This window comes from Rhinolophus ferrumequinum, chromosome 23, assembly GCF_004115265.2.
Source record: "Rhinolophus ferrumequinum isolate MPI-CBG mRhiFer1 chromosome 23, mRhiFer1_v1.p, whole genome shotgun sequence".
NCBI classification, from domain to species: Eukaryota; Metazoa; Chordata; class Mammalia; order Chiroptera; family Rhinolophidae; genus Rhinolophus; species Rhinolophus ferrumequinum.
The window spans coordinates 37,980,551-38,006,742 of record NC_046306.1 but is presented as its reverse complement, the minus strand read 5'-3'; the positions used below and the strand labels follow the sequence as shown (position 1 = coordinate 38,006,742).

The following is a 26,192-nucleotide window of genomic DNA, read 5'->3' as shown; positions in this document are numbered from 1 at the left end:
AACCCCAGTGGTGTCTTTGAAACAAATGGTCCTCCTTTTTCTGGAAAACACTGGCATAAACATCTGACTACGGGCTGAGGGAGGAAAGCAGGAAGCCCATAAACCAAAATGCTAACAGTTGGATTTTCTCCTGATAGTGAACTAGAAAGTGGTTTTTACATTTCTTTTTGGCTTAGCTGTACTCAGATTTTTTTCTAATGTGCATAAGTTTACCATTAAAATTATATTTTATATATATTTCAATGAAAAGACAGAAGGCTAAAGGGGATATGCTCTCCCTTCCCTTTATGTCCCTTTCCGTGGCATCCTTGAGCTCTTAGCCCTTTAATGTCAACATGGTTATTTTTAATCTCAAGCTTCACTCGAGGTAAGAGTGGTTCTTACCTGAGGTAAGAAGTTCTAAAATGAAGGGGCTCACAACAACCAGCTCGCCCAAGTTCCACATTCCCCTTATTAAGGTATCATGCTAAATGCTTTGACTTGTGATGAAAATACTGTGACTAGTATGTGAGAATATTTTGACAGGCCAGGGAATTTAGGGTTGCTATGGAAACCTTCCCTATTCATGGTCCTCAGTGAGGTGGGCTTAGCTGAAGGGGCCGCTGCAGGCCAGTGGGCCTGTTTTCTTGGATTCATCTCATTTTTGGCCCTGTCATTCACCTGTGGGGCAGATTTGGGCCTTAACCTAAGGAATTGTCCAGGCATTTCTGGCAGGGCTCCTACCAGATGCAGCATCGTAGTTCACCCTTCCTTCGTTCCTTCCTTCCTTCCTTCCTTCCTTCAAAATTTATTCCAAATGTGTTTTTCCAGGACCCATCAGCTTCAAGTCAAGTAGTTGTTTCAGTGAAGTTGTGGAGGGCGCAGATCACAGTGGCCCATGTGGGGATCGAACCGGCAACCTTGTTAAGAGCACCGTGCTCTAACCAACTGAGCTAACCGGCTGCCCCCTCAGTTCACCCTTTCTTGCCTTGAGAGCTGTGATGAGAACAAAAGCTTTGAGGGGTGGGGGGTGTGATATCAGGAGTGTTTCGGAAGTGACGGTTGTTGGCAAATGGCTCTATGTCCTCCAGAAGTCAGTAATGGACTGAGTGGGCAGGCGTGTTCTGAAAGAACCCAGCCTAACCTTCCCTCTCCTAACACCTACTTAAGCTTCTTCCAGGGAGAGCTGGAAATAGTGTTTGAACCTTCATGTGTGGGAAGCAGCCTCCTTTTTCCTGGAGCTACAGAGAAGCAGTCCTGGAGACGTGGGCCTTTTGCTTTCCATGCTTCTCCCATGACCGTGGGAGTGCGGCTGTCGGCACCTGTGTTTGTGGGGAATGGCAGGCGTGCTGGTCAGTCAGGACCTGTAGGGCCATAGGGCTTGATCATGCCAGCGGGGTGAACCTTGCTGGGCTGTTCGCTGGAAAAAGGAAGAGGGGAAAAAAAACACTTTTGGGAAAGATATACCTTGCTTAATTCTGCTCATTTAGAAGATAAAATCCGGGAGGCGGCGGAGGGGGGTGGACATCTCCCCCAACTTAGAAAAACTCCGCCTTTCTTTACTTGGGGACCTTGCCCCTCAGCTGCCTTTGGGCTGTCAGGAGTGTCGGGCAGCGCCCTCAGTTTAGTCCATTTGCCAGTATAGATTGTCCTTGACTAATGATGGTTCCAGCCATCAGGTGAAAGTGATACTCGTAAATTGCATGAATACTCAACACTTTTTATGAAGTAGGCTTTGTGTTTGGTGACTTGGCCCAACTATGTATAGGCTCATGTAAGTGTTCTGAGCATGTTTAAGGTAGGCGAGGCTAAGCTATAATGTTTGGTAGCTTAGGTGTATTACATGCGTTTTCAACTTAGGAGCTTTTCAACTTACAGTGAGTTTGTTGTCAAGGAGCATATCCCAGGCAGCTGGACAGAGTCCTTGCCTCTGACTGGCCCCTGCTGCTTTGGGGTGTGATGGGCTTGGTCCTGGTATCTGAGTGTAAGATACCTATGCTCTTTCCTTCTCTCTGTGTACAGGGCCCCAGGACTCAGACAGCCCTCTCTACCTCCCTTACAAGACGCTGGTCTCCACAGTCGGAAGCATGGTGTTCAATGAGGGCGAGGCCCAGCGGCTCATTGAGATCCTATCTGAGAAAGCTGGTGTCATTCAGGACACCTGGCATAAGGTAGGCCCACCCTTCCCAGGCCACGTTCATTGGTTGCTGCATCTTGCCCGGGTGGCTTTGCCCTTCCGCCATCCCTCTCAGGCTGGTGAGTTGCAGTGGTCACCTGGGGGGGTCCCAGCCTCCGCTAGGTGATGCCGGCCATGTTGGCTACTCCCAGCTTGCCCAGCTGTACAGTGTTCCTGAAATAGCCTCTGCTTACCTTTCTCAGCAGAACCCTACCGTCCTTTCCCAAGCAGAGGCTACATGAATCACCCTGCAAATGCTTTGGCTTCTGCCACAGCCCAGCCATTGCTGGGCCACTGAAGCATGATGGAGGTTAAGAACCAGGGCAGAGCTCTGAGTTGCAGGGGGCCTGGGAGTGGAACACAGGAGATGGGGCCCAACTGGTTTGTGGCCAGGGCTCTGGGTGCAGGAAGGAAGGTGTGTAGGTACATTCTGTGAGTGAGGGAGCCCTGTGATGGGCCCAGAAGCCCCTTTCTCTGATTTCCCTCCTATTCGGGGGCCGGTTCAGGGGCTGGCACCACCCTCTGGTACTTTGACGAATGAGCTGCCCCCAGGAAGTGCTGCATGACATATGTTTATTCCTTCATCAGAGTTGGAATTCCAGGTAATTTTGCTGCAGAATTTTGTAGCAACTTAGTGGTTAGAGACGTTGGGGGTGTCCTGAGAGGCAGGCAGTGGCCCACGCCCTGAGGCCAGCCGGAGTCACTCCACTCCTGGCTCTTGCTGAGCTGTGACATGTCAGTCAGTCGCAGGGAGCTTCTCGCTCTGTGATCATGGAGGGTGGAGGCAGGTCTCCGGGGTGTGAGTGGCTGCAGGAGGTCAAGATGCCCACTCCTTCAAGGAGAGAGGCCCAGACTCAGATCAGGCTGCTGTCCCCAACGTACTTCTCCCCTCCCACGGCCTCCATGCTTCAGCCGGTAGGCTGTGGGCTGCACACTGTGTCTAAAGGGTGGGCAGTGAGCCAGAAACAATGGTCACCTGCCCCATAGTGGGGCAGGAGGAGGCCCTAGCCACCATCGATGCGAGCTAGTGGGAAACTCCATGCTCCTAATAACTACCCCAGAGATCCGACACTTCTGTAGCCAGCTCCTAGGCACACAGGCCTGGATGCCCTACAGGACTGGGCGGCTGAGGCAGGAGGACTTTCTCCCCAGAAGTATCTGGAGTCGGGATGCAACTCGCTCATCTTAGAGCACTTGCTTCCACTTCATCAGGCTTGTCACGGGCCAGGGTCTGATTGCTGGATTGGGGGTACGAACCCAGTGTCTGTCTCTCTCCTATTAATGTGGCTCTGTGGGCATTTTTAGGCCACTCAGAAGGGTGACCCTGTGGTGATTCTGAAGCGCCAGCTGGAAGAGAAAGAAAAGCTGCTGGCCACAGAGCAGGAAGACGCGGCCGTCGCCAAGAGCAAACTGAGGGAGCTCAACAAGGTACAGCCAGCCGTACGCCCTGTGCTGAGCAGCCCGGGGCTGTGGCCAGCGCTGCCCCTGCCTCGTACAGTCAGCCTCCCTGTCGCGCGGCTCCTCGCTTGGGCCTGCCGAGTGGAACCGCCCCTCAAACCAAGGCGCACTGCGACTGTGTGAAGCCTGCCGCCAGCCTGTGCTGCCCCGTAGAGCTCTGTGGGGTGGTGGCTCCGTTCTCAGGACGAGGAGAGCAGGGCCTAGGGCACTTGGTGTGTGAGGGGGTGGACTGGAACTTCACTGGCCAGTCCTATGGTGAAGGGCCGTCGTTTTAGGGTATATGCCCTGGAAGGAGGATGGGCAGAGTTGATCGATGATTGTTTGCTTGAGAATTAGAGCAAAAACTCGTGGCGGTGGGGGAAGGGGGAACCGTTATTTCTCTCCTTTTTCTGGTCTGTGGAGCGATCCTGCAGGGACAGCCTGGCTCCTTGTGTCAGCTGATGGCTTGGTGTGTAATGTTTGTACTCATTGAAGAACACTTGGATGAGTCAGGAATCATGCACGAGGGGCCGCTCTCCCCCTGCCAGAACTCACGGGGGTTTCTCGCTTCTCCTGAGGAGCAAGTCCTGGTGCCCCAGCTCCACGGGCTGGGTTTTTCCAGCAAAATGCTGAGTGTTGCTTTAGCTCTCTCCCCGCTTACCTGTCTCCTCCATCAGTGCAGCAGGTGCAAGGGGCTGTCCTGGGCCTTGGAATGCCTCAAACTGTCTGGGCTGCAGCCCTTCCTCTGGGCATCTCCATCTGCTCATTCGAGAAGATGCAGTCTGAGTTTCTGTCCTAAGTTGGAGGGATGCAGCTCCCAGCCAAATGGGAAAGCTCAGTTGGTGGGGGACACAGGAGCAGAAGACGAGTCTTTGGCTGGTTGCTCTTGGTTAATGCTCTGCCCAGGAGAAGAAAAGAAAACAGCAAGTCTCTGTGACCTTCCCTAAAGCTTGATAGTTACTGCCAGGGTTGGGGCTGCTCACTGTCTCTCTCAAGACTGTGCACACAAAGCCTTCACACGAGCCCATTTTGGGTTGTTGGTGAAACGCAGGGTGACTGGAGCCACTTACCTGCTCCCAAGGGCTGAGTGCACATGTTTCTTCCTGCCTCAGCTGGAAGTGTGCCCTAGGCCAGAAGCATTTACACCACAGAAGTGGGCCAGCGGGGCAGTGCTACAAGTCAGAGAGCTAGCCAACCAACATGGCACTGGTTAAGACCACTTTCTGTGGTCTCAGGAAGCCATTCTTCCATACCCTCTTTCTGGACAAGCTGAGAAATGCTGGTGGAAATGTTTGACCCCCAAAATAAAGTTCAAGTCAGAGGACACAGGAGTGAGTATATCCACGGCTGCCTGGCCATATGGTTGCCTTGGCTAGTTCCTGTGCCTGCCCCCTTGAATTTAGTTAGGATGGCCTGCAAGTGTGATTAGTGAGTTGGTATAACTTGTGATGGATACGCTGGCTCGTCTCTTCCCCATTGCTGGTGTCTGGCTACCCTGGGCAAGGCAGCAGATGTGAGGGAAGAGTGCAACCTGCAGAAGGAGGCCCTTTAGACACTGCCCCTTGTGCTGGACACTTACTCCTCTCCCTCAGTGGTGGCCATTTAATGAGATTTTCAAAACCACAATGTCTGCTAGTCCACAGACACCCTCTCAGGGTCCAGATGCATTTCCAGCCCTCCCTTAGTAGACTTGTACCTGGCTGTCAGCTGCAGGGGGCTGTGAGATACACAGGGGTGTGGCCCGTGGTTTTTCATTTCTCATCTTGCCCTCCAGGGTTCCACGGCTTGGCTCCCAGATGAGGAGATGTCTTACAGAGCGTCCAGCCAAGGCCCTCCCTCTCCTAACCGCATCCTCCTCCTGGCAGCCCCAGCAGGTCCTTTTGGGCTCTCGAGTGCTGATCTGGTCCTGGGAGGCCCTCTTTAAGCTCTGCCAGTGGCTCTCCTAGTCTTTAGACCCAAGTCTACACCCTGAGTACCACCTCTGGTCTCCCAGCCCCATCTGCTCCCTGATGTGTTGCACCTCCATCGCCTCCTCTGGGCCTCTCCTCCTGCTCTTTTGTTGGGCTCAAATGCCCTTCGCTACTTGGTTGGCTGGAAATTTTGTCTCTGTCCTTGAAGGTTCAGTTTGCTTTCCCTCCCTTGGGAGGCTTTCTGGAGCCCCCATTTTCTTGTCCCAGCACAGAGGTTATCATTGCTCAGCCTAGCAGGTTTCTTGTCAGCAAGTGGCTGCTGAAGTCCGAGGCCAGCACACGACTGAGACGATGCCTCTGACGGTTATGCATTACCATCTTTTCTCCTGCTCCTGGAACGAGTGGACATCAGGTTTCTGAGCAGCACTGATGTGTTGACTTCATTCTTGACACACATATCTCCTAGCCCAGCACTGTTCAGGAAAGTTATATGAGAAACTAAATTATTGAGAATGTGGAAAGTCCTCTTAATTTAATTCCCCACAGGAGCTGGTGAGAGGGATAGGATCTGGTTCCCTCCACATACATGTTTTCTTTGTCCTTGTAGAGAACTTTTTATAGTTGCAAGAGAGGGTTTTGGTGAATTGTTTTTCTTGTGGTCTGCTGCTGAAGGCATGATCCAGAGAAAGTGTGGATTCTCTTATGACAGATTCATACCTTGCTAATGGGTGAAGTACCAACAGAGTTGTGCTCAAGAACCATTCCAGGCACCAGCTGTAGGAGTTAACAAGCTTGGGTACCTCGAGACCTTTGTCCTGGCTTTCTGAGAGTCTTCATGGCCCTGTGCATGGATTTGGGGACCCACGCGTGGCTCTGGTGTAGCCCTTCTGGAAAGCCATCTTTCCAGCTGTTGTCTTCTCAGGCATTAGTTGCCCTGTCCTGTTAGGGGCTTCGGTCCTGAGGTGAAGCTCTGGACTAGACCCTATCCTGTGCTCTCTCGCCTGGGAGATCAGGCTTTGACTTCATGCAGTCAATGGTGGTCCCAGGGGTGGGGTGGAAGCTCTTCTGGTGGCAGGCCTTTTTGATAGGACCTGCCTCCTGTTTATTCCTCAGAAGCTCATACCAAGTAGGGCCCACTCTCGGTCTGGTGAGCAGAGTGCCATTTCTGAGCCAGCAGTGCTTATGATGCTGCCAAGCCTCCTCCCCCAGCTCAATCAAAGAAAACTGGGCTCCAGTCCCCACCACCACTAAGCATGCCTTTCAAGAAAATAAATCTGACCCTTGAAACTGAATTAAGAATTTAACACGTAAGCGGAATCCTGGGATCTGAGCTCTTAGAAAAGGAAGCCTAAACAAATACCCTGAGGACAAGCTGGCCTTTCTCACCATTTAAAATAATCAGAGGCAAAAGGAAGGGAACTCCCAGTGACTTCTGGTAGCCTTCTGGGGGACTCCGTCCCCAAGATACTGGGACCTTTACACCCTGAGCCCAAGTAGATGGCCAAAACTGCATGAGATCTGCCCAGGGTGGGGAAGGCTAGCCCCAGAAAGATGCGCAGTGCCAGCCTCTGAGTGTTGGGCCGGCATGGCCAGCATTGCTGGCAGAGGACAGCCTGCATGGGGCTGTACCACCTGCTGCTGGTGGAGCTGTGGGCACTCCAGGATCTCTCTGAGCTTTGGTTTCTTCTTCCAAGCCTGGATCCTATACTTTAAAGGGCTCTTGTCTGGGAAACCCAGCAAAGAAAAGAGCTCTCCTCCAATTGCTGGTATGTGGAATTTTGCTGGTGGGGCTGGTGGGGGCATGCATGTTAGAGGAAGCCTGGTGGAGCCTTGAATCCCTGTCGTGCTTCTTTAGAAGTTTCTGGGCCAGCCACAGGAATGTGTGTCTCATTTCTCCCACTTTATGGAACCCTTGTGGGCTCACACAGTCCTGGGTTCCAGCCCACCTCTGCTACTATGGCTGCTTGCTCCCCAGCCTGGAACAATGTCTCCTCCCCAAGGCTCGGTGAGCTCAGCTTTAATCTAGGCATCAAGATCCTGATCTTACTGAGAGAATTGAATGAGACGCCTGCTTGTCTCAGAGCAGGCACACAATGTCAGCCTCCTCTCCCAGATCTGCAGATAATCAGTGAAGCATTCCTGAGCCTGGACTTCATGTTCCTGTGGGCTCTCACTCTGGATGGAGATGGGAGGAGTGTCGGAAAAGTAGGGCCAGTGGATCCCAGGTGGTCCCAGGGAATGCCAGGTGCACATAGTAGCCCTGGCACCCAATGGCCACCCTGATCTGCTCAGCCCCTCCTCTGACCTCCAATTCTCTCCCATTTCAGGCAGGAGGGACACTCTGGCCCTTTGGGATGGGTCTCCCTGTCACCCCTGGCTTGGAGAGGATTTTCTACTTCTCTGCTTCACTGCCCAGGATAGGGAAGGGACAGGGCCTTGAATCTCCTGGGACACTTGGGCCGCAGAAACCCAAGCTTGCTGGGCCCATACCAAGTAGTTGCCATTTCTGGCTGGAGGCCCAGTGGACAGAGCACCCCCTTCCTAGGGCCCATTACATCAGCCCTTCCTTGCACTGTCACCCCCTGCTTTCCTGAGGATTCTGTCCACTGTCATTCCTTCTGAGATGACACAGATCCAGCAAACCCCTCTCCCTCTGCCAGCCCTTCCCACCCTGTGCTCTGCCCCTGCCTGAGGCTCCGAGTCCTCAGACCCAGCATCCTGTGTTCATCGTGGCATCCGACACTGCCTAGAGCAGACATTCCCTGGGCTGGGGTGGAGGACTGAGCAGCAGCCCATGGAGACCCAGGCCCTCCAGCAGTGGGGCTGACCCGTAGCCGCAGTGGGACAGGTAGCTATCTATCCCCACACCAGCCATCAACGCTTGCCGTCTTGTTGGTCCTGACAAAGGTGCTCCAAGTAGAAATAGGCGTTCTGGGGCCTGAATGTGAGGGACCAAGCCAAGTGGGGTGTTGTAATCCCAGCAGGGCTGAGCCATTGTCCCCGGAGAGCCTGGGGACAGAATGCCATGTTTACTCAGCTCCTGCCTATGTCCACTGCCTCCACTGTAGACTAGACTTGATATCCAGCGCTCCATCTGTCAGGCCAGCAGGGCTTTCCGGGAACCTCTCATCTCTTGCTTTTGTCTGCTGTGGCTGGTGTGAGGCTGTCTGAGGACTCAGGAGGAGGGATCTTGTGGCTCTGCTCTCAAGCTCTTCTCAGCCCTAGCCGGTACTCTGGGTTCTGACGATATTGCTTCCATCTGATAAATTCCTGCCCCTGCCTGCCTAACCGGCCCTCTGCCCTCTTCTTTCTCCCAGGAGCTGGCAGCAGAAAAGGCCAAGGCAGCAGCTGGGGAGGCCAAAGTGAAAAAGCAGCTGGTGGCCCGGGAGCAGGAGATCACGGCAGTGCAGGCCCGAATGCAGGCCAGCTACCAGCAGCACGTGAAGGAAGTGCAACAGCTGCAGGGCAAGGTGGGCAGTGGCTGCAGGGGCACGGTCAGGAGACCGGGGAGGGCTGGATGCCTGAGGCCTGTGGAGGGTCTGCAGAATCTGGTTCGTTTTTGGAGGAAGCAGCTGTTTCATCTAGTCAGATGGTGGCAGTCAGCCCACTGTGTGTGTTTAATGTTTCTAACCAGGAAGAAGTAAAAATACATTTTAAAAAGTGCTTTTTGAAAAAAGCCTGGTCCTAAGTGGCCAGGGTCAAGTTCTTAGCCTTCATGTGATCCTAGAGCAATGCTGGCTCTGCCTTCCCTACTTGAGGTTGGGAGGATCGCATAAAGCAAAAGGCCTAAAACCCACACAGCTCCAGAGTAGGGCTGGTGGAGGGCCTGTCTAGCCTGGCATGTGTGGTCAGAGCACTAGGCCTCATCTGCTCAAACCCGCACTCTGCTCATGTTGGGCCACGGGAGACCAGAGAGCGGGAAGCAAGTCTTTCTCTGGGTAATTGTGGCCATGGCTATGGCCGTGTCCTCTGTCTTAGAACAGTCAGCCCTGTGACCTCACAGGCAGAGAGCTCGGAGCATGTCTGCGGCTCTGGGCTGAGCGCTTGGCTGGCTGGAGGCCACAGCTGGGAGGCCGAGGAGAAGAGGCATGTGGCTAGAGTTCACTCTGGGCCCCAAGCCCCTGATGCTGGAGCTGTGCACTTTTCAGACCCCTTGTTCTTAGGGGCCTTCCCCACCTCATGTGGAGAGGTGGAGCCCTCAGAGGTTTTGTCTATGGGCTGTGACCTCATTAACCTTGCTCCAGAAGTCAGCTCTCTCTGTAAGGCCGAGCAACACTCTGATGCTCCATCAATGATTTTCAGATCCGGACTCTTCAGGAACAGCTGGAGAATGGCCCCAACACACAGCTGGCCCGTCTGCAACAGGAGAACTCCATCCTGAGGGACGCTTTGAACCAAGCTACGAGCCAGGTGGAGAGCAAGTAAGCTCAGTGCCCCCAGTCAGACTCTGCGATGGCACATCCCCAGGGGCTCTGGAACCTGGGAGGGTCCCTGAGCCTCTCTTGAGGCTGTGGTGGGTGCATTCTAGTTTCTTACTGGATCTGGGGCTGGCTGTGCATTTCTGTACCTCCCCATTTGGGGCTCCATCCTGACTCTCCATCTCTTGTCTGGTTCTGAGTGCCTGAGCTAGCGTCCTCTCCCATGGTCAGACCACAGGTGAGTGGGGTGAGCTCCTGTCTGCCAGTGCCCATACGATCAGGTGCCCGTCACGTCCTGGCTGGTGCTAGTATCAGCTTTCCCGGATGAGCATATACATTTTCCACGTCTGTGTTCACAACACCCCAATGTGAGGCTTTAAAAACTCCTGATTGTGGCCCAGAGTATCAGGCCAAGTGGATTGTCCAAGATCAGAGTTTGATGTGGTGTAGGGACCGTCCGTGGGCCTGAGCGCCTTCATTTTCCATTGGGGAAGGGATCCCCTGTGCTGGAGGGACATTTGCTTCTGATGCATTGGCGATAAGTACAGCATAGCAGCCCAGCCTACTAAGCATTCTTGACTCAGCATTGCCTCTCAGGAGCTGAAGTGCTAGGAAGTCCATATCGAGTGGGCCGACCCCAAGGGCAGCAGAAACTTCCCTGTGTTGAGGACACCGGGGCATTCTTCTGATTCCGTGGTTTGAGCATTGCACTCCCGACAGGAAGCTACCCCGGCGGTTTCTTTTGATTGACATTTCTCTGCCTTCTCTTGGCCTGAAGCATCCTGAAGAGACTTTCTGGGGATCTGCGTTATCCCAGGGCACCCCTTTTGTCCAGAGGAGACCTAATTAAGGCCGAGAGCACCAACGCCTTTAGTCCTTTAGTTGGAAGTCAGGGAGGGATAACACTGGCCAGGAGCTAGACCACGGAGGGAAGTTGGTACCCTCATTTCTGTTTTTTTCTGGTGGCCTCCCTGGCACAGAGTGACATCTGAAGGCCACCCAGGCCAGTCCCTTCTCCCTGGAGGTCCCCTTTGGGTGTGCATGTGCGCATGTCTTTGTCAGCATCCTGGCGGCTGGTTGGAGGTTTGTGGCTGCAGAAGGTGAACACGGGGACAGAGGAACACTCTGGTTTCCCCTGTCACATAGAATCCATTGTAGCTTCCATCCTGGGGAAAGCTCCAAAGCATGAAGATTTGTTACCCCACAGTGGTAGCTGCTGACTTCCGTCAGTCTGTGGAAGCTCTGCCTGTGTGATACGGATGTCCCCAGGCCTCTCCCAGAACTGCAAATCAGTCCCAAGGGGGCCGCCCACCCAGCGTCCCATCTCCTCAGGGCACTGGAGTCTGGCCTTTCCTGTGAACTCTCCAGTCTTGAATCTTGGTAGTGTACAGCATGAGCTGATGGCCCTGCAGAGGGTTTTGGGACAGCCTCCCTGGTGCAGATAAGGAAACCCAAGTCCAGAGGTTCCCCCACCCTCCCACCCACTGCAGCCTTCCAGAGCTGGTCTTGGCTCGGTTTCTTTCGTCCCAGGTTGTGAACAGTCTTGCCTGTCCCATTCGTCTTGTCTGGTGCTGACCCTTGGCTGGACTATCGGTCAGTCCTGCCTTCAAGAGGTATCGTTTGTGCTAGTCAAGGAGGCCAGCATGCTGATTACCTCCTCATACTAACCTTTGTCCCCGAAAATAAGACCTAGCCAGGCAATCAGCTCTAATGCGTCTTTTGGAGCAAACATTAATATATGACCCGGTCTTATTTTACTGTAAGACCTGGTCTTATGTCAATGTTTGCTCCAAAAGATGCATTAGAGCTGATTGTCCGGCTAGGTCTTATTTTCGGGGAAACACAGTAGAAAAGGCGGGTGTTGGTGGGTGTTGAGCTTCCCCTCTTCCTGTCAATCAAGTCTCCTTCCCGCCCTCCTGAATTTCGCCTGGGTCCTGAGACCCCGTTTCTGTGCAGTGTTGAAGGGTCTGGTTTGTAAAGTGCCTCAGCTTCCTGCTTTTGGTACCAGTGAAGTAGGGCACATGGACTCCAACAGGCTCTTGCCCCCGCCCTGCTGGAGGACTCGGCCTGGCAACCCACATCCCAGGGCTTGTCTGGACCTTGATTAGCAATGAGGAAAAGCATGTTTTGCCTTTTTTTCGGTCTGAATTTCTAGCTGTTTCTTGGAGGGGCACTCGTGGGATATTTTAGTGTGCTCTTTGCTCTTTCCGGTCCGTACACCAAACTAGTAAAACCTCACATGGCTGATAATGCAAGAGGGTCTTTGGTAAAGACTCCCAAGACCTGGGCAGCTACTTACGAAAGAAGTGGTGTCTTGGAGGGAAGTCCCAGATGATGGTCCCAGTCACTTGGGGGCAGCTTTTGGGACTGGTGGCAGCTGACTCAGCCCTCTTCTGTCTGTCAGTTGGGGGCTGGTGACTGTCTTGCAGGCAGAATGCAGAGCTGGCCAAACTCCGGCAAGAGCTCAGCAAGGTCAGTAAGGAGCTGTTGGAAAAGTCAGACGCCTCACGGCAGGAGGAGCAGCAGCGGAAGGCTCTGGAGGCCAAGGCAGCCGCCTTCGAGAAGCAGATCCTGCAGCTGCAGGTGAGTAGGGTGGTGGCCTCCTCAGTGCCCTTTTCACCCCGCTCACCAAGCTTGTCTGTAGCAGGGACAGGCCAGGGCTTTTCCGGCCACACTGAGTCATGCCGACAGCTGGACATTCAAGCAGATCTAGAGCTGCAACCCTCAGCCTTAGCCTCGTGAATAATTGTGATAGCTAGCTAGCTAGCATCAAGTGAGTGCTTTCTATGTGGTGCTAAACATTGTTCTGAGCACTTCACAAGCATTAGCTTAGCTAATTCTCATTGTAACCTTCTGAGGTAGGTTCTATTACTATCTATAATTTACTCATATGGGAAGTCAAGGTGCAGAGAGCAACTATCCCAAGTTCACCCAGAGGCAGGATTCGAATCCCCGGGTTGTTTAGCCTCAGAGCTGTTTGTCCTCCCACACACGCCACCACCTCTGGTACCACAGCTCCAGCCATAGCCGGCCAGGCTAACGTTAGCAGTCTCTGGCTTCAAGGCTGGGTGGGTGTTCTTCCTTCTCAGCCTCTGCATGTGGCTTGGAAGCTGTTGTTTTCCCAGGAAGATGCCCTTTCTCCAGAGGAAGGAAGATTGTCCCCCTGTCCCCAGAGTGCACTGGGCACCATCCACTGTACCCCCTCAGCCTAGGTGCCTTGCTGCCTGTTGGCTTGATGACTTCTGGACCCCCCCCCCAGCTAGCCTGTTTTGGGGCAAGGTGACCGCGTGTGGGGAGCTGTAACATCATGCCTGCTTTGTGTTTAACTTGTCCGGATAACAAGGAAATCCTGGTGTCCCAAAGGGCTTTGGGCCCTTTTCCTGCTCAGTCACTGAAGCTAGACTGTAGCACATGGGGTAATGGGGCTGTCTTGTGGAAGGGACTAGAATGATAAACACAAAATTGTAAGACTGATGTTTGTATAAGGAATATAGACAAATAAACACAGTTTGGATGGTTTGGTGGACTCGAGATGGGTAATTTGGTGTTTACTGATTTTCATGTAAAGCAGGCCTACTCAGACTAATGAAATCAGAACCACAGGGTTGGGCCTGGCCATGATTACATTTTAAAGGCTCCCAGGTGGTGCTGATGCTTCTGGGGCTAGAGCCACCACTTTAGTGCCCAAGGTGGCACCATTACATGTGTCATTTCTAAGGACCCAGGCTGGAGCCAAGGTCTGGGCCTGGCTGGCATCAGTGAGCCCCAGACCTTGAGCATCTCCTGCCCTCTCAGGCCTCATGGTACTCATCCTCAGCTTGAGGCCACACAGAGGAGTCCATTCTTTCCTCTCTGACACCAAAGATTCTGGGAGGGCGTAGTGTTGACAGTAGGCCCCTGGTGTCTGCTGCAGGATTTCAGAGCCTCAGTTTCCCCATCTGTAACAAGGGTGTGACAGTAGTGCCTGTCTCATGGGATGGCTGGCGATTAACCTGCTCATACATATACAATGCCTAGAACAGTGCCTTGCACAGAAAAAGAGCTCAATAAGTGTGAGCTGTATAAGGGCCGACTCAGAAAATAGCCAAGGTGGACTGGAGGTTTAAGTTGTAGGAAACATCTCTCTGTGCCATACTGCAGTGAAAATGGGGCTTTTTCCTTTTTGTGACTCCTTCTTCACCTCAGCCCCCTTTATCCTGAGCTAGCTCTTCAACGGCTGCGGGGCATGGCCTCCTGGCTTTTTCCAGTGGATAATTTGACTTTAGAAATCCAGGTGGGTTTTATAGAAGTCACTGGGTTGGGTGGCAGGTGGTCCTGCGTGACCTGAGAGTTAGCTGAGGATCTGGCCTCCCTCCCCATCTTTATGGCCATTTTTCCTCTGCCTGCTCCCCAGGTGTCTCACAAGGAGAGTGAGGAGGCCTTGCAGAAACGTCTGGACGAGGTCAGCCGGGAGCTCTGCCGCTCGCAGACCAGCCACGCCAGCCTGAGGGCAGATGCTGAGAAAGCCCAGGAGCAGCAGCAGCAGCTGGCTGGTGAGGGCAGAGGCTTGGCTCAGAGGCTGCAGGCGGGGTGGCAGGGTCTGTGCTGAGGCCAGAAGCCATGAACGGTGGGCCGATGGTGCTGCCACCACCACCCTTGTTTGCTGTGGAGCCCCACCTGGAGCCATGCCTGTGGCTGAGCCGGGTCACTCCTGAGTTCGTCGCTAGCCTTCTTGGCTGATTTCTTCTGGACCGTTTTGGCTCTCCCAGCTCAGTTAGCCCAAGATGCCAGGTTTGGAAAGTGGGCCTGTAGTCCCTCTATGCTCACAGGTCACCTTCACAATCAGAAGAGAATGGCGAAGTCTGGGGCACCGAGAGCCCCTAGAGAGAGAAGACAGATGACATCGATGACAGCTCCATGGTTTCTTGTTCACCTTGCTCAGTATTTCCTGAGCAACTGCCATGGGCGAGCTCCGCTGTGGGCACCTGGGGTGTGGCAGGAGAGAAGCAGTGGGCATCAGGGCAGCATTCTAGCAGGAGAGACATAGTTAGACACACATCAGCGACCACACAGCCTGTGCTCTACCGACTTCAAATACCCAAAGTGACCTAGAGTAGGGCCGGCAGCTGTTTCTATAAAGAGCCAGGTAGTAAATATTTTGGTTTTTTGGGCCAGGTGCTGTTACAACTGCTGAGTTCTGCTGCCATGGTGCAGAAGGAGCCCCACATAATATATAAATAGGCCTAGCTATGTTCCAGTAAAGCTTTATTAAAAAACCATGGGTGGCCCTTGCGCTTGGTTTGCTGACCCCTGCTCTAATGGGTCAGGCCTCTATGGCAGAGGGGATGTTTAAACTGAGGTCTGGATGATGGGAAGTGTGGCCAGCCTCACAGAGACCAGGAAGGGAGAGAAATGGCCAGCACAGGACCCCTACAAATGGGAGTGAACTTGAACTTGGCCTGTACGAGAAACAGAAGGTCAGTGAGTGTGACTGAAGCAAGAAGACAAGTGGCCAGTGTGGGGCCAGATGGGCAGGACTCAGGTGACCGTCTTTGTGAGGAGTTTGGGTGATGTGTTCAGTGATGGGTATGCTTGGAGTCACTGGGGCAGGGAGTGGTATGATCCCGTTTCACTTCGGGAAGCTTTGAGGCTAGATGCAGAATGGAGCATGGGCAGGAGTGGCTCAGGAGACCAGGGAGGAGGCTCTGGCACTTGTTCAGGCCAAAAGGCAATGGCTGGGTCAGGGCAACCACAGAGGTACTGGTGAGGGGGTGGAATGGACTCCCCAGACAGTGGTAGGGAATCCATAGGCCTCGAAGATGGATGAGAGGTGGCGGCACAAGAAGCCGTGGTGGGGAGGTCAAGAGGCCTGGCTTCCAGTTGCCTAAGCAGAGCTTCATTTGGAAGTGGCAGGCAGCTGAGCCTGGGTTTGGGGATGAGACCAGGGCTGGGGGGCTTGGCAAAGTCATAAACACGTGGCTGACATTCACAGCCATAGGACTTACCTAAGGTCATCAAGAGAGGACACTCACAAAAGACCCCTTGGTCTCAGCTAATATGAGCCAGTCTCCTAGAAAACAAATTTTTAGAAACTGCACATGAAATTCATTTTAAATTTCCATCATTTTCCCGTGAGTGATCTGGGAGTATTTCATTCTACCCTAATGAATCCTCTAGAACAAAGCCCCGGTGTGACTTTCTCCAATAGCTAATAAGATGCCCCAGTGGTCAGAAGTATGTCTTAAACCCCAAGCACAAAGGAGGCAGGGGACATGCCTCATGCTCACGTGCTGAAGGGCAGGTGGCGTGTGTGTCCTGGGTGCTTCCTGTCCCTGACCTGGTCTTGCTCCTCTTCTGGCACAGAGCTGCACAGCAAATTACAGTCCTCCGAGGCAGAGGTGAAGAGCCAGTGCGAGGAGCTGAGTGGTCTTCAAGGGCAGCTCAAGGAGTCCAGGGCGGAGAACTCCCAGCTCGCAGAGAGAATCCGGTCCATTGAGGCCCTGCTGGAGGCAGGCCAGGCCCGGGACGCCCAGGATAGCCAGGTCAGCCAGCACCTCCTCCCTGGGGCTGAAGGAAGGGGTGGGAGCACACTGTCGAGTCCTGACCCCCAGGTAGAAGGATGAGAGCAAATGGACCCCACCCTGACTAGTTGCCAAATGAGGTGAGTCTCATGGTAACCGAGGAGCTTTGTGTGTCTCATTTCAGGCCAGCCAAGCAGAAGCTAACCAGCAGCAGGCCCGGTAAGTTGGGGTAAAGGGCTGCGCCTCAGCACAGGGTGGCTTAGGACCCAGGGAGTTGGGGTTTTCAGCAGGGCGGACGGCTCCCTTGGGAAGAGCCCCTTTCAGAGCCTTCTGCCTTTCCCCTGTCCCTCCAGTGACTTTGAGGACAGAGTACATGTGTGGGCAGGAAAGAAGACAGCCTTGCAAATAGCTCTTTGCGTCCTCTCGAGGAACAAGACTCATCTGTGTGGAGAGTGGCAGGTGCCTCAACGGGGGCACGAACCTTCTGCTTCCTGCCTCCACATGTGCATCCATGTCTCGATGGGGAAGGACTAGCTGGGTGGGAGTTCTCCTTGTCTACAGATGAGGGACTTCAGGGACTGAGGTCATAAATCAAATAGGACAAATGGTTACACACCCAGAAGGAAGTGGTCCAGGCTTTCTGCACCGATTTGGGACATTGGTGAAGTTCAGAGCTGACCAAGTCACAGTGTTGTCTGTGAGGTCACTTCATTGCTGGTAGATCTTGTTTTCCCTCCATGTTGGTGGCCCAGTGCCAGGCAGTGCTCAGGGACTGTTTGCTGTTGCTAAGGCCGGAGCTGACACCTGGGTGAGGTGGCTCAAGTTGGGGGGCTCGAGTCCTTGGGACCGTCACCTCTTGGGTGTGTATCCCTAAGCAGGTACCCATGGGCTCCATAGGTGGGTCCTGGCTGCCGTGGCTGGGGGTCCATAGGGCAGCCATGTGGGGGTGAGCCATGGAGGGTGTCCCTATGCAGATGGTCAGATGTGCCCCCAGCCATCAGCCAACCAGGTTCCCTTGCTCTGGCTGCTGCTGCCAGTCAGTCATCTCCCTTGTGTCTCCCCAGTTCACGGCCCATGTTCCCTGGCCTCAGGCTCTGGGGTTCAGGGCCTGGGAAAGGAAGCCAGTCACCCACAGGGCCCAAAATGCCTTGTGGAACCCAGAATCATGCCCTCTCCATCTTCCTTTCCCAATATGCTTTTTTCCAGAAGCCTTGGGCAAACTTTGTTTCTCATGGTATTTGTAGGGGTAGAGAGGATGTGTTTGTTTAGGTTTTTGCTTTTGTATTTTAGGTCAGATTTCTTGGGCCACAGCACATCACTAGGGTACGTCAGTCATGGTGCGGATAGGGGTCACTCCAGTTATTGGCATCATGCAGATGAGTCTGACAGAAATTGGTTTCTTTCTTTCTGAGACAATTTATCAGAAAGTTGTGTCTACGCCAGTTCGTCGTGTTCCAGCATGGAATTGAGTGATCCAGCCCCAGATGTTCTGGAACTCGGGCAGCAGCCACCAAGGGGGTGCTTGTCAGCGTGTCCTTGTCACGGGCCTGCTGAATCTTCTTAAGGGCCTTGTTCTTTTGGGGACCCTCTTGAGGTAGTTTGCTGGAGGCAGGCTGTTGCATAAATCAGAGGCCAGAGGGAACAGCTGTGAGGGGTCCCATCGGCGCTTTGAGGGAGGGGTCAAGGTTCTGTGGGCGTGAAACCAACATCCAAGAAGTCAACAGCTGTCTTCCAGGCCAGATACAAACTGTGTTTAGAATAAAACTGTGAGGTGGTACACAGTGGGAGGCCGTTCCCAGATGGGGTGGTTGGAACACCCGGCATGCTCAGTCCACCCTGAAATGGTTTTGTTCAAGCCTAACGTGTATTAGAATGGTGGTTTTCAAAAGTTTTAGACCATAGCCCACAATAAGAAATACAAATATTTGTGTCCCCATCTGGTGGCAGTGGCACCCCCCCGAGCCAGGAGCATCCTCATGGAGCTTCTTTCCCACTTCCCGAGTGGCCCTGTTGTGCTGATTCAAGTCAGCAGGATCACTTCTGGACTTTAGATTTCACATGTCCTTGGATCCTTCCCAGTCCTAAATCTTAATGCAGAGGTGACATATCCAAGTATCCGTTTGAAGCCTGTTCCCCAGAATGGCTAGTAGAGTTCTAGCTGTGTCAGCCTTTCACTTTCTGGAGGATGAATGAATGAAGCCCACTGGGCCCTTGAATCTGGAGGGACCGTGAAGAGATGGGACTGACATCTTGCCAACCCTGTGGCATCTAGGGGTCATCTCGGGTCTGCTTCCTCAGAGCCCAGGCACAGAACTAAAGGAAGAGCCTTGGGCCTTAGCAGAGTTAAGTTTTGGACAGAGGATGGTCCCACTGTACCCAGTGAACTGCCGAGAGTCCTGGTACCCAGTCTCGATGGGTTTGCAGGTGATGGTACAACATGAGTCTCTAGCTCAGGTGTCCTCTGAGAAGGCCCAGCCCATGTCCTTTGAGGGCCAGGCATGGCCACAGGGAAAGGCCAGCTGACACATTCTGGGGACAGAGCAGGATCAGCTTGAGCAGGAGCCTCGTAACCAGACAATGGGTTTTGTTCACCAGAGGGAAAAGCTTCCCAAAAACCTGTCAGTGCCCATCCCTGTACTGGCCACTGTGGCTGCTCTGACCTCTGCAGTCTCAGTGGTCAGCGTCACCACGTGGGACTCTGATGGCCTCTGGGATCTGCATCCTGGCCCCTGGACACTCGGGATTAGTGGGAGGAGGGGCCAGCGAGGCTGCTTGGGCTTCCCTGAAAGCTTGTGCCCTGTGAGGTGGTCAGCAGAGTGGGAGGTGCTCCTGGCTAGGGTGGGAGCCCGGGTAGAGGAAGGGACTCTCCCAAGACGACTGGGGGCGATGGGCCCGTCATGCCCGGCAGTGATCCCGCTGTCTCCCTTCAGCTTCAAGGAGCTGGAGTCCCAGGTGCGGTGTCTGGAGAAGGAGACCACTGAGCTCAAGGAGGCGGTTGAGCAGCAGAAAGTTAAGAACAATGTGAGTGTCAAGCATGTGTCCATGTACATGGCGGGGTTGCGGGGCGCTGAAGAGGGCTGAGGCCACCCAGATTAGTCAAGAAGGGGCCCAGCTGCTGAAAAGTTCATTTTCCTTCTGGGCTTGTAGGACCCTCTCTCGGGTCCTTCCAAACTCCTAGGGCAGACTCCCATTGGATCAGCTTGAGTCCCATTTAGCAGGATGGAGCCCCCATGATGGGGACAGAATGTACTGATTGGCCTGGCCAGGGTCAGGAGTAGGGAGGAGTAGGGAGGCTAGTGGCGGGAAAGGGGGATGTGGAAGTCCCTCTCCTCTGCAGGGTGCAAAGGAGCCTTGTCTTTGGCCACCCCCCCACCCCCCGCTTGCTGTTTGGTGGCAGGAGCCTCTTCTCTCTCAGGAGCCAGGCCAACCCTCCATCCTCCAAATAGGGTCTCCCTGAAAGGATGCTTAGCCTCCTTAATCTCTCATGCCATAGCCACCCAATAGTGGGCTGTGACGCTTTGGCCTTGTGTTAATGCTGCTTGAGAGAAGCCTAGTGGATGTGGGCCAAGAGAAAGGGCATTTTGTCCCTTTGCAAGGCCTCCTGTGGGGTCCAGAGTGGCGTTGGAGAAGTTCTGCCCTGCTGAGACCGGCTGAGGCAGCTCATGGGTGATATGTCAGTGGTTACCGCCTTTAGCTGCTTACGTTTTCCACGTCTCCCTGCCAGGACCTCCGAGAGAAGAACTGGAAGGCGATGGAGGCACTGGCCTCAGCTGAGAGAGGCTTCGAGGAGAAGCTGCGCTCCCTGACTCAGGCCAAGGTCAGAGTCCAGTCCCAGACTCACCTGCTACTCAGGACTCTATTAGCAGCACCCGTGTAGTTTAGCAAAACACAAAGCTCGCAAACTGCGTGCACAGCGGCTCGGCCCCGGAGCGTCTCAGGCGTCCACACCAGGACCCCTCTGAGAGGCTGGCACACAGAGTGCCCCAGCTCCTGCATCTTTCTCCTCCCTTCTGTCTCCATTCATTCCTTCATTTCTCCCAAAGATGAAAGGAGAAAATGTACCCTTGATTGCTTTTTCTTATCGGGGGCCCTTTGCCATCAGCGAGCAGAAACAGAGGCCGTGGGGACTGTGAGCCCACCTGACTGCACCACCTGTGAGTAAGCTCGACATTGGGCTGTCTTCGAAATCCCGGTATTTTGATCGTGCTGCTTTCTCAGGTGCTCTGAAATCAGGGCCCAGTATGTTCTATGATCTTTACAGTAAGTCACAGAGGGGAAGGACCTCTTTAGCAGCACTCAGGCCCTGAAGTCCATGTTGGTCCCGTGCTCCGTGCTGCCCAGGTGGGGGAGCGTATGGGCATCTCAGTGTCTGGGGGCCCCCATGTCACCTCTGGAGCCCTGGGCTGGGAGTTGTGGCGGGGGGACTTGGCCTGCAGCAACAGCAAGTAGAGGCCTTGCCCACCCCTCTGCCACACATTTCCATTCTTGATGAAAGGCCCCGGGCAGCCAACCCTCTCTTTCCAGTTTTGCTAATGCAGAAGGAATGTCTGTCTTGTTACGGAGAGCTTTGCAGTGACTGTCATGAGCCTGCCAGGAAACCCGAGGGTTGGATAAGATGGGGTCCTGAGACAGGGCGGGAGGTGGAGGGCTGGCCCACTCCAGTTGTGGCAGCTGTACTTCAGGTGCCCCAGAGGTGCCCTAGGAGTCTGTCTGGCCTTTCTGTAGCAAATGCAGGATCTGTGACTAGAGATGTCACCGGACTTGCTCGTGGTCGTGCAGCCAGATAAAGACAGGAGCTGGCCTCCAGGTCCTCTGGCTCTGGCCTCTGACTCCCACGATGGGCGGTCACGAGGTTGGGGGCCTGTGGCAGGCCAGTAGGCATTGTCTACAGATCAGGTGAGCCAAGAAGGATCCTTTTCTGCGACTTGAGTCCAGACCATGTGGGTGCTGTGGTCAGGCAGGGCGTCCATCTGTCAGGCATCCTCCAGTTGCATGTTCCAGAACACTACTCGACCGCTCTAATCCAGTAGTAGTTCCTACCACCGCCCTTGGTATTCAGGCTGGGTGTCAGACCGTGCTGATGTTGTGGCAGGGCTGGCAGTAGGTTCAGCCTACTGGGGACTGGTTATTAGAGGAAGACTCTTACCCAGAAATCTGTAGCCAATGCCCAGGGGGTTGTCTGTCCCCAGGGGACGCTGCTATCCTAGGCTTTGCCTTACAGTTTCTTTGGTCCTTCTTCCGTTCCTTCTTCATGCTTTGAGTGGGAGCCTCAAGGAGGATGGATGGGGGTGCTGGCCTAGACAGCACGGCCACCACATGGACTTACTTTGGGAGTGATGTGACACTGACCAAATCCTTAACCCTGCTGGGTTGGTTCTGCTCTGCAAAGTGGGAGTATTGATCTCTCTCCCTCCAGGATTGCTGGGTCTGGCCACTCCTGGCCAGCGGTAGCTCCTAACTCTGGTGGCTGCTCGGAGTACCTCTAGTGGCACTTCTTCTTTGCCTTCTACCAGGCTCCCACAGCAGCTTAGACACCACTACCGCCACCGCCACCACCGCCACCACCACCTCCACCACCACCACCACCACCACACACACACACACACACACACACACACACACACACACAGCGCTTGGAAATTGAGAACTGACTGAGCCTGAGTACCTGCTGGAAGGTGTTACCGCGTTTCCCCGAAAATAAGACCTAGCTGGACAATCAGCTCTAATGCGTCTTTTGGAACAAAAATTAATATAAGACCCAGTCTTATTTTACTATAAGACCGGGTATAATATAATGTAATGTAATGTAATACCAGGTCTTATATTAATTGTTGCTCTGGAAGATGCATTAGAGCTGATTGTCTGGCTAGGTCTTAGTTTTGGGGAAACAGGGTAGATGAACTTGCTCCTGCCATGTGGACCAGCCTGCCATCCCCCTTTATTAGAGCTGAGTCTGTTTAAAATTGACCCAGCATTGGCTGGTGTGGTTAGAACGGCCACTGAGGTTAAACACCCCTCCCCACAATCAGCCCCGCAGAGTCACTTACCTTCTTTTTTGATCCTTGTCCCTCCCTTTCCTGGGGGTGGCTGTTCCTGCATCTCCATGAACACTGCCTGGAGGTTGCCCTAAACCTCCACATCTGATCTGAACACTGCCCTCAACCCACAGGAGGAATCAGAAAAGCAGCTCAGCCTGACTGAGGCACAGACCAAGGAGGCCCTGCTGGCTCTGCTCCCGGCACTTTCTGACGGGGCCCACAAGGTAGGGAAGGTGACTCCCTGGGATCCCGCTGTTAATTGGGAATGTTGCTGGGCCCCCACTTGCACATTTTTGTTGCAGAATTACACTGAGTGGCTCCAGGAACTGAAAGAGAAAGGCCCAGAACTGCTGAAACAGCTACCAGTAAACACGGAGCCCTCCTTAGTAAGCATGGCACACATACTCGCCCACGTGGGTGGGGGTGCCACTTGCTCTCCAGTCCCCAGTGTCCAGAGTTGTTTCATCCGTGTGTTTGGCTAAGTGCACCGCTGTTCTACCCTCTGCCCTTAGGACCTGGCCTTCAAGCTGAGGGAGGCTGAGGAGACCCAGAGCACACTGCAGGCTGAGTGTGACCAGTACCGCACCATCCTGGCGGAGACGGTGAGGCGCGAGGACCGGGGCCGCTGGCTAGTCTTTAGGCTGGGTGTCCCCTCAGGAGTCTGCCAGGAAAGAGCTTTCGGGGCCTGTAGGACGGGAGGCAGGTGGTGGTATGGAAAACCCCACTGGCCACTCTGGCTCAAACTCTTGGTTTAAACTCTGGCTCTGTGGGGCCTTGGGCAAGTCACTGCCCCACTCGGGACCCCGTTTCGTTGGCTGAATGGTAAAAGGGATGAATAAGGTGCTCTGGTCTTCATTGCTTCTAAGCTTAAGAGAGGGCTGAATTGAAAGTTTGGGGCTGCTCTTGGGGATGGAGAGACTTGGTCATAATAAGGAATAGTCTGGGAAATGAAAGGAAAACGTGAGTGTCAGGCTGATGGCCGGCTTGAAACAGCGCTCTCTGTGACTTCAGAAGCAATGCTGGGTCTAGCCTCCCACTCTGACCGACTCGATCCTGTGCTACTTGTCCTGGGCCACTGAGGCTGGCATTGGTGGCAAACCTAACAGAGATGCAAGTCCATACATCCTCATTTGGGTCACAGGCCTCATTCCCCTGTGTGGCCCTCAGCCTTCATTCACATACTGGCCAGAGGGCGCCACTCCAGGACTGTGGCCAACCTTGCTCCCCACGTGACATTGATTGACCAAATCAGAGCTGGCAGCCAGGCATTCCTTATAGAGGGCCTGAAGGGACAGGAGGACACAGCTGTGTGTTTGTGTGGGGTGGGGCCTCCGGGAGAGTGCCCTGCCTCAGTGCCCATCCCTGCAGGAGGGCATGCTCAGGGACCTGCAGAAGAGCGTGGAGGAGGAGGAGCAGGTCTGGAAGGCCAAAGTCAGCGCCAAGGAGGAGGAGCTCCAAAAGGTACAGCACGGGCCCTCAGAGCCTCCCCGGGGTCCAGCGACACGAGCATCACACCAGGGCATCACATTCCATCTTCTCTAGGAATTCAGACAGAACTTACTCAATCAAGTCAGACAGCTGGGTCAGAATTCCCTAGAGGGAATTCCAGAGGGAAAGCTGATAGGATCATTTGGGTGACGGGAGTCACGTTTGCTGGGTTTTGGTAATGCCGTATTTGCATGGCAATGTCATAATGAAAGCTGACTCCTCAGTCTCAAGGAGATACCCCTTCCCGCCCACTTCCAGGGAGAGGCTGCTGGGTCATGCTCGGAGTGGGTGGGCACCACTGGGCTTCCTGAGAGATGGGACTCGTGTTTGACACGGGGCCTTCTGCTTGCTTTGTAGTCACAGGTCACAGTGAAACATCTCGAAGACATTGTAGAGAAGCTAAAAGGAGAACTTGAAAGTTCAGATCAGGTACGTGTGGGGGCTGTGCTCAGAAAGCTGCTCTCCTTATCACAGAGAAATGTTCTTACAGAGGCGACGTTAGTTATTTTTCCTTGTGGACAGTCTTAAGAGAGGCTAGGGGATCTTGTCAGTCCTGCTTTTCCTTAATGAGAGCCATTTACAACCTGAGTGGCCTGAGACAGCATGGCCCTGTGTAGAATGCCCAGCACTGGGAAACAGTGGCTTCTGCAGTGACCTTCGGAATCGTGGCAGGGTGTGTGAGGTAGCCCCATTGCCCTCTGCAGACACAGTCAACCTTGGCCTTAGAGAAGGTGCTCCTGGTGTTCACCTAGCAAGTAAGGCTAAACAGTTCTCCTCTCCTGACTCCTGAGGTCTGAGAACATCAGGACCCAGGAGTGTGCTGAAGTTTAGGTACCGTTTTCAATTAAGGGAGTCTGTCGCCATGAAGTTGTTTCTGCCTGGCCTTGGCTGGCCCAGGAGCCAACAGGCCATGAGGTCACCTCTCAGCCCTTATCCCAGGGCCAGCCACACTTGTTTGCCTCATTGCCCTGCTGCCTGCTGTCAAGGCCTCTGACACGTGCCTGTGTATGTGTGTGTCCAGGTAAGGGAGTACACGTCGCACCTGGAAGCAGAGCTGGAGAAGCACATGGCTGCTGCCAGCGCTGAGTGCCAGAGCTATGCCAAAGAGGTGGCGGGGGTGAGTCTCCCAGCGGGGTCTCTGCCTGCCCAGAGCCGGTCCTCCGCAGCAGCTCTTGTTAACATGAGCTCAAAGTCTCAGTTCTCAGGCTTTGCCCTAGGCCTTCCTTGGGCTGGCCATCCTGAGGAAGGGTCGTGGGGCAGATTCAAAAAGGCAGCCCAGCCAACAGGCCAGGTCAGCCTTGCAGTGAAAGAATTCTTCACCTGGCTTGGTGACACTATTTCTGGGGTGAATGGATTTAAATCTGATACTATTTTCTAACTTTGGAAGCAGAAAGCACAAACCTGTAACCCCCAATTCTGGTTTGATCTGAAACTTTTGGTCTTATTTTGTGAGGGTAAACGTAAACATTTGCAAAGTCCCCAGGCGAGGTGTGCAGTGAATGTCAGCCTTCCTCAATCTTCTGAAAAGAAACAGGAGCTGCCAGAGGCCTGGGAGCCTGTGCACCTGCTCTGCCCCAGTGTTCTCAAGGGTGTGGGTTACGTGGATGTCTTAGAATGGTGTGTTTAGGCGCTAACGCACGGGAGCTGATTTTCTCTTCTCTCTCCTTCCTCCCCATCACCTGGGTCTGTTTTCTCCCCAAGTTGAGGCAACTTTTATTAGAATCTCAATCTCAGCTGGATACAGCCAAGAGCGAAGCCCAAAAACAGAGCAATGAGCTCGCCCTGGTGAGGTGAACATGGGATGGGTGGGGTGGGAGCGTGTGACGATGTGTGTGTGTGTGATCACTTGCCAGTTGTGCTTTTGCATCCTGTCAAAGGTCATGCAGTGTGACAGGGCCACGTGCACCAGTTTGGTATTTGGGCCAGACTTTGATCGGGCTGTGCTGACGGGGCTCCTTGCACATTTGCTCAAAACTCCACGCGGGGCCTGCGGCTGCCAGGACTAATACTCTCAGGGCCCACCTCCCATCTCTCCTGGTGCGAACTCGTCCCTGGCCACGGCACTGGAGCTCAGGGTGACCTGACTTCTGTGAGCCCAATGTCACCTGGGCGTCTCTGGCCTGGCTGCTCTCTGCCCTGTGGCTGTCAGCATGGGCCTTGCCGTATGTGGGACTCAGGCCTTTTCTCACTAAGGTGGCTGAGACTAGTTCAGTCCAACCTGTGGCTGGGGAGGGAGGTTTCCTCTA

At 54.0% G+C, this 26,192-nt stretch overlaps 1 protein-coding gene across 3 annotated transcripts in view; it reads left to right on the top strand.

Moving 5' to 3' along the window:
* Positions 1–26,192, top strand: part of RRBP1 (ribosome binding protein 1) — a 67,209-nt gene that overhangs the window by 37,172 nt on the left and 3,845 nt on the right. For all 3 annotated transcript variants that reach the window (XM_033094849.1, XM_033094847.1, XM_033094846.1), the window contains exons 3-19: positions 2,002–2,150; positions 3,461–3,583; positions 8,820–8,972; positions 9,805–9,923; positions 12,350–12,503; positions 14,314–14,452; positions 16,263–16,441; positions 16,605–16,639; positions 19,351–19,441; positions 20,145–20,237; positions 22,590–22,682; positions 22,761–22,844; positions 22,971–23,060; positions 23,827–23,919; positions 24,304–24,375; positions 24,968–25,063; positions 25,648–25,731. In XM_033094849.1, the coding sequence (XP_032950740.1) occupies positions 2,002–2,150; positions 3,461–3,583; positions 8,820–8,972; positions 9,805–9,923; positions 12,350–12,503; positions 14,314–14,452; positions 16,263–16,441; positions 16,605–16,639; positions 19,351–19,441; positions 20,145–20,237; positions 22,590–22,682; positions 22,761–22,844; positions 22,971–23,060; positions 23,827–23,919; positions 24,304–24,375; positions 24,968–25,063; positions 25,648–25,731 (1,847 nt within the window). The remainder of the gene's footprint in view (positions 1–2,001; positions 2,151–3,460; positions 3,584–8,819; positions 8,973–9,804; positions 9,924–12,349; positions 12,504–14,313; positions 14,453–16,262; positions 16,442–16,604; positions 16,640–19,350; positions 19,442–20,144; positions 20,238–22,589; positions 22,683–22,760; positions 22,845–22,970; positions 23,061–23,826; positions 23,920–24,303; positions 24,376–24,967; positions 25,064–25,647; positions 25,732–26,192) is intronic.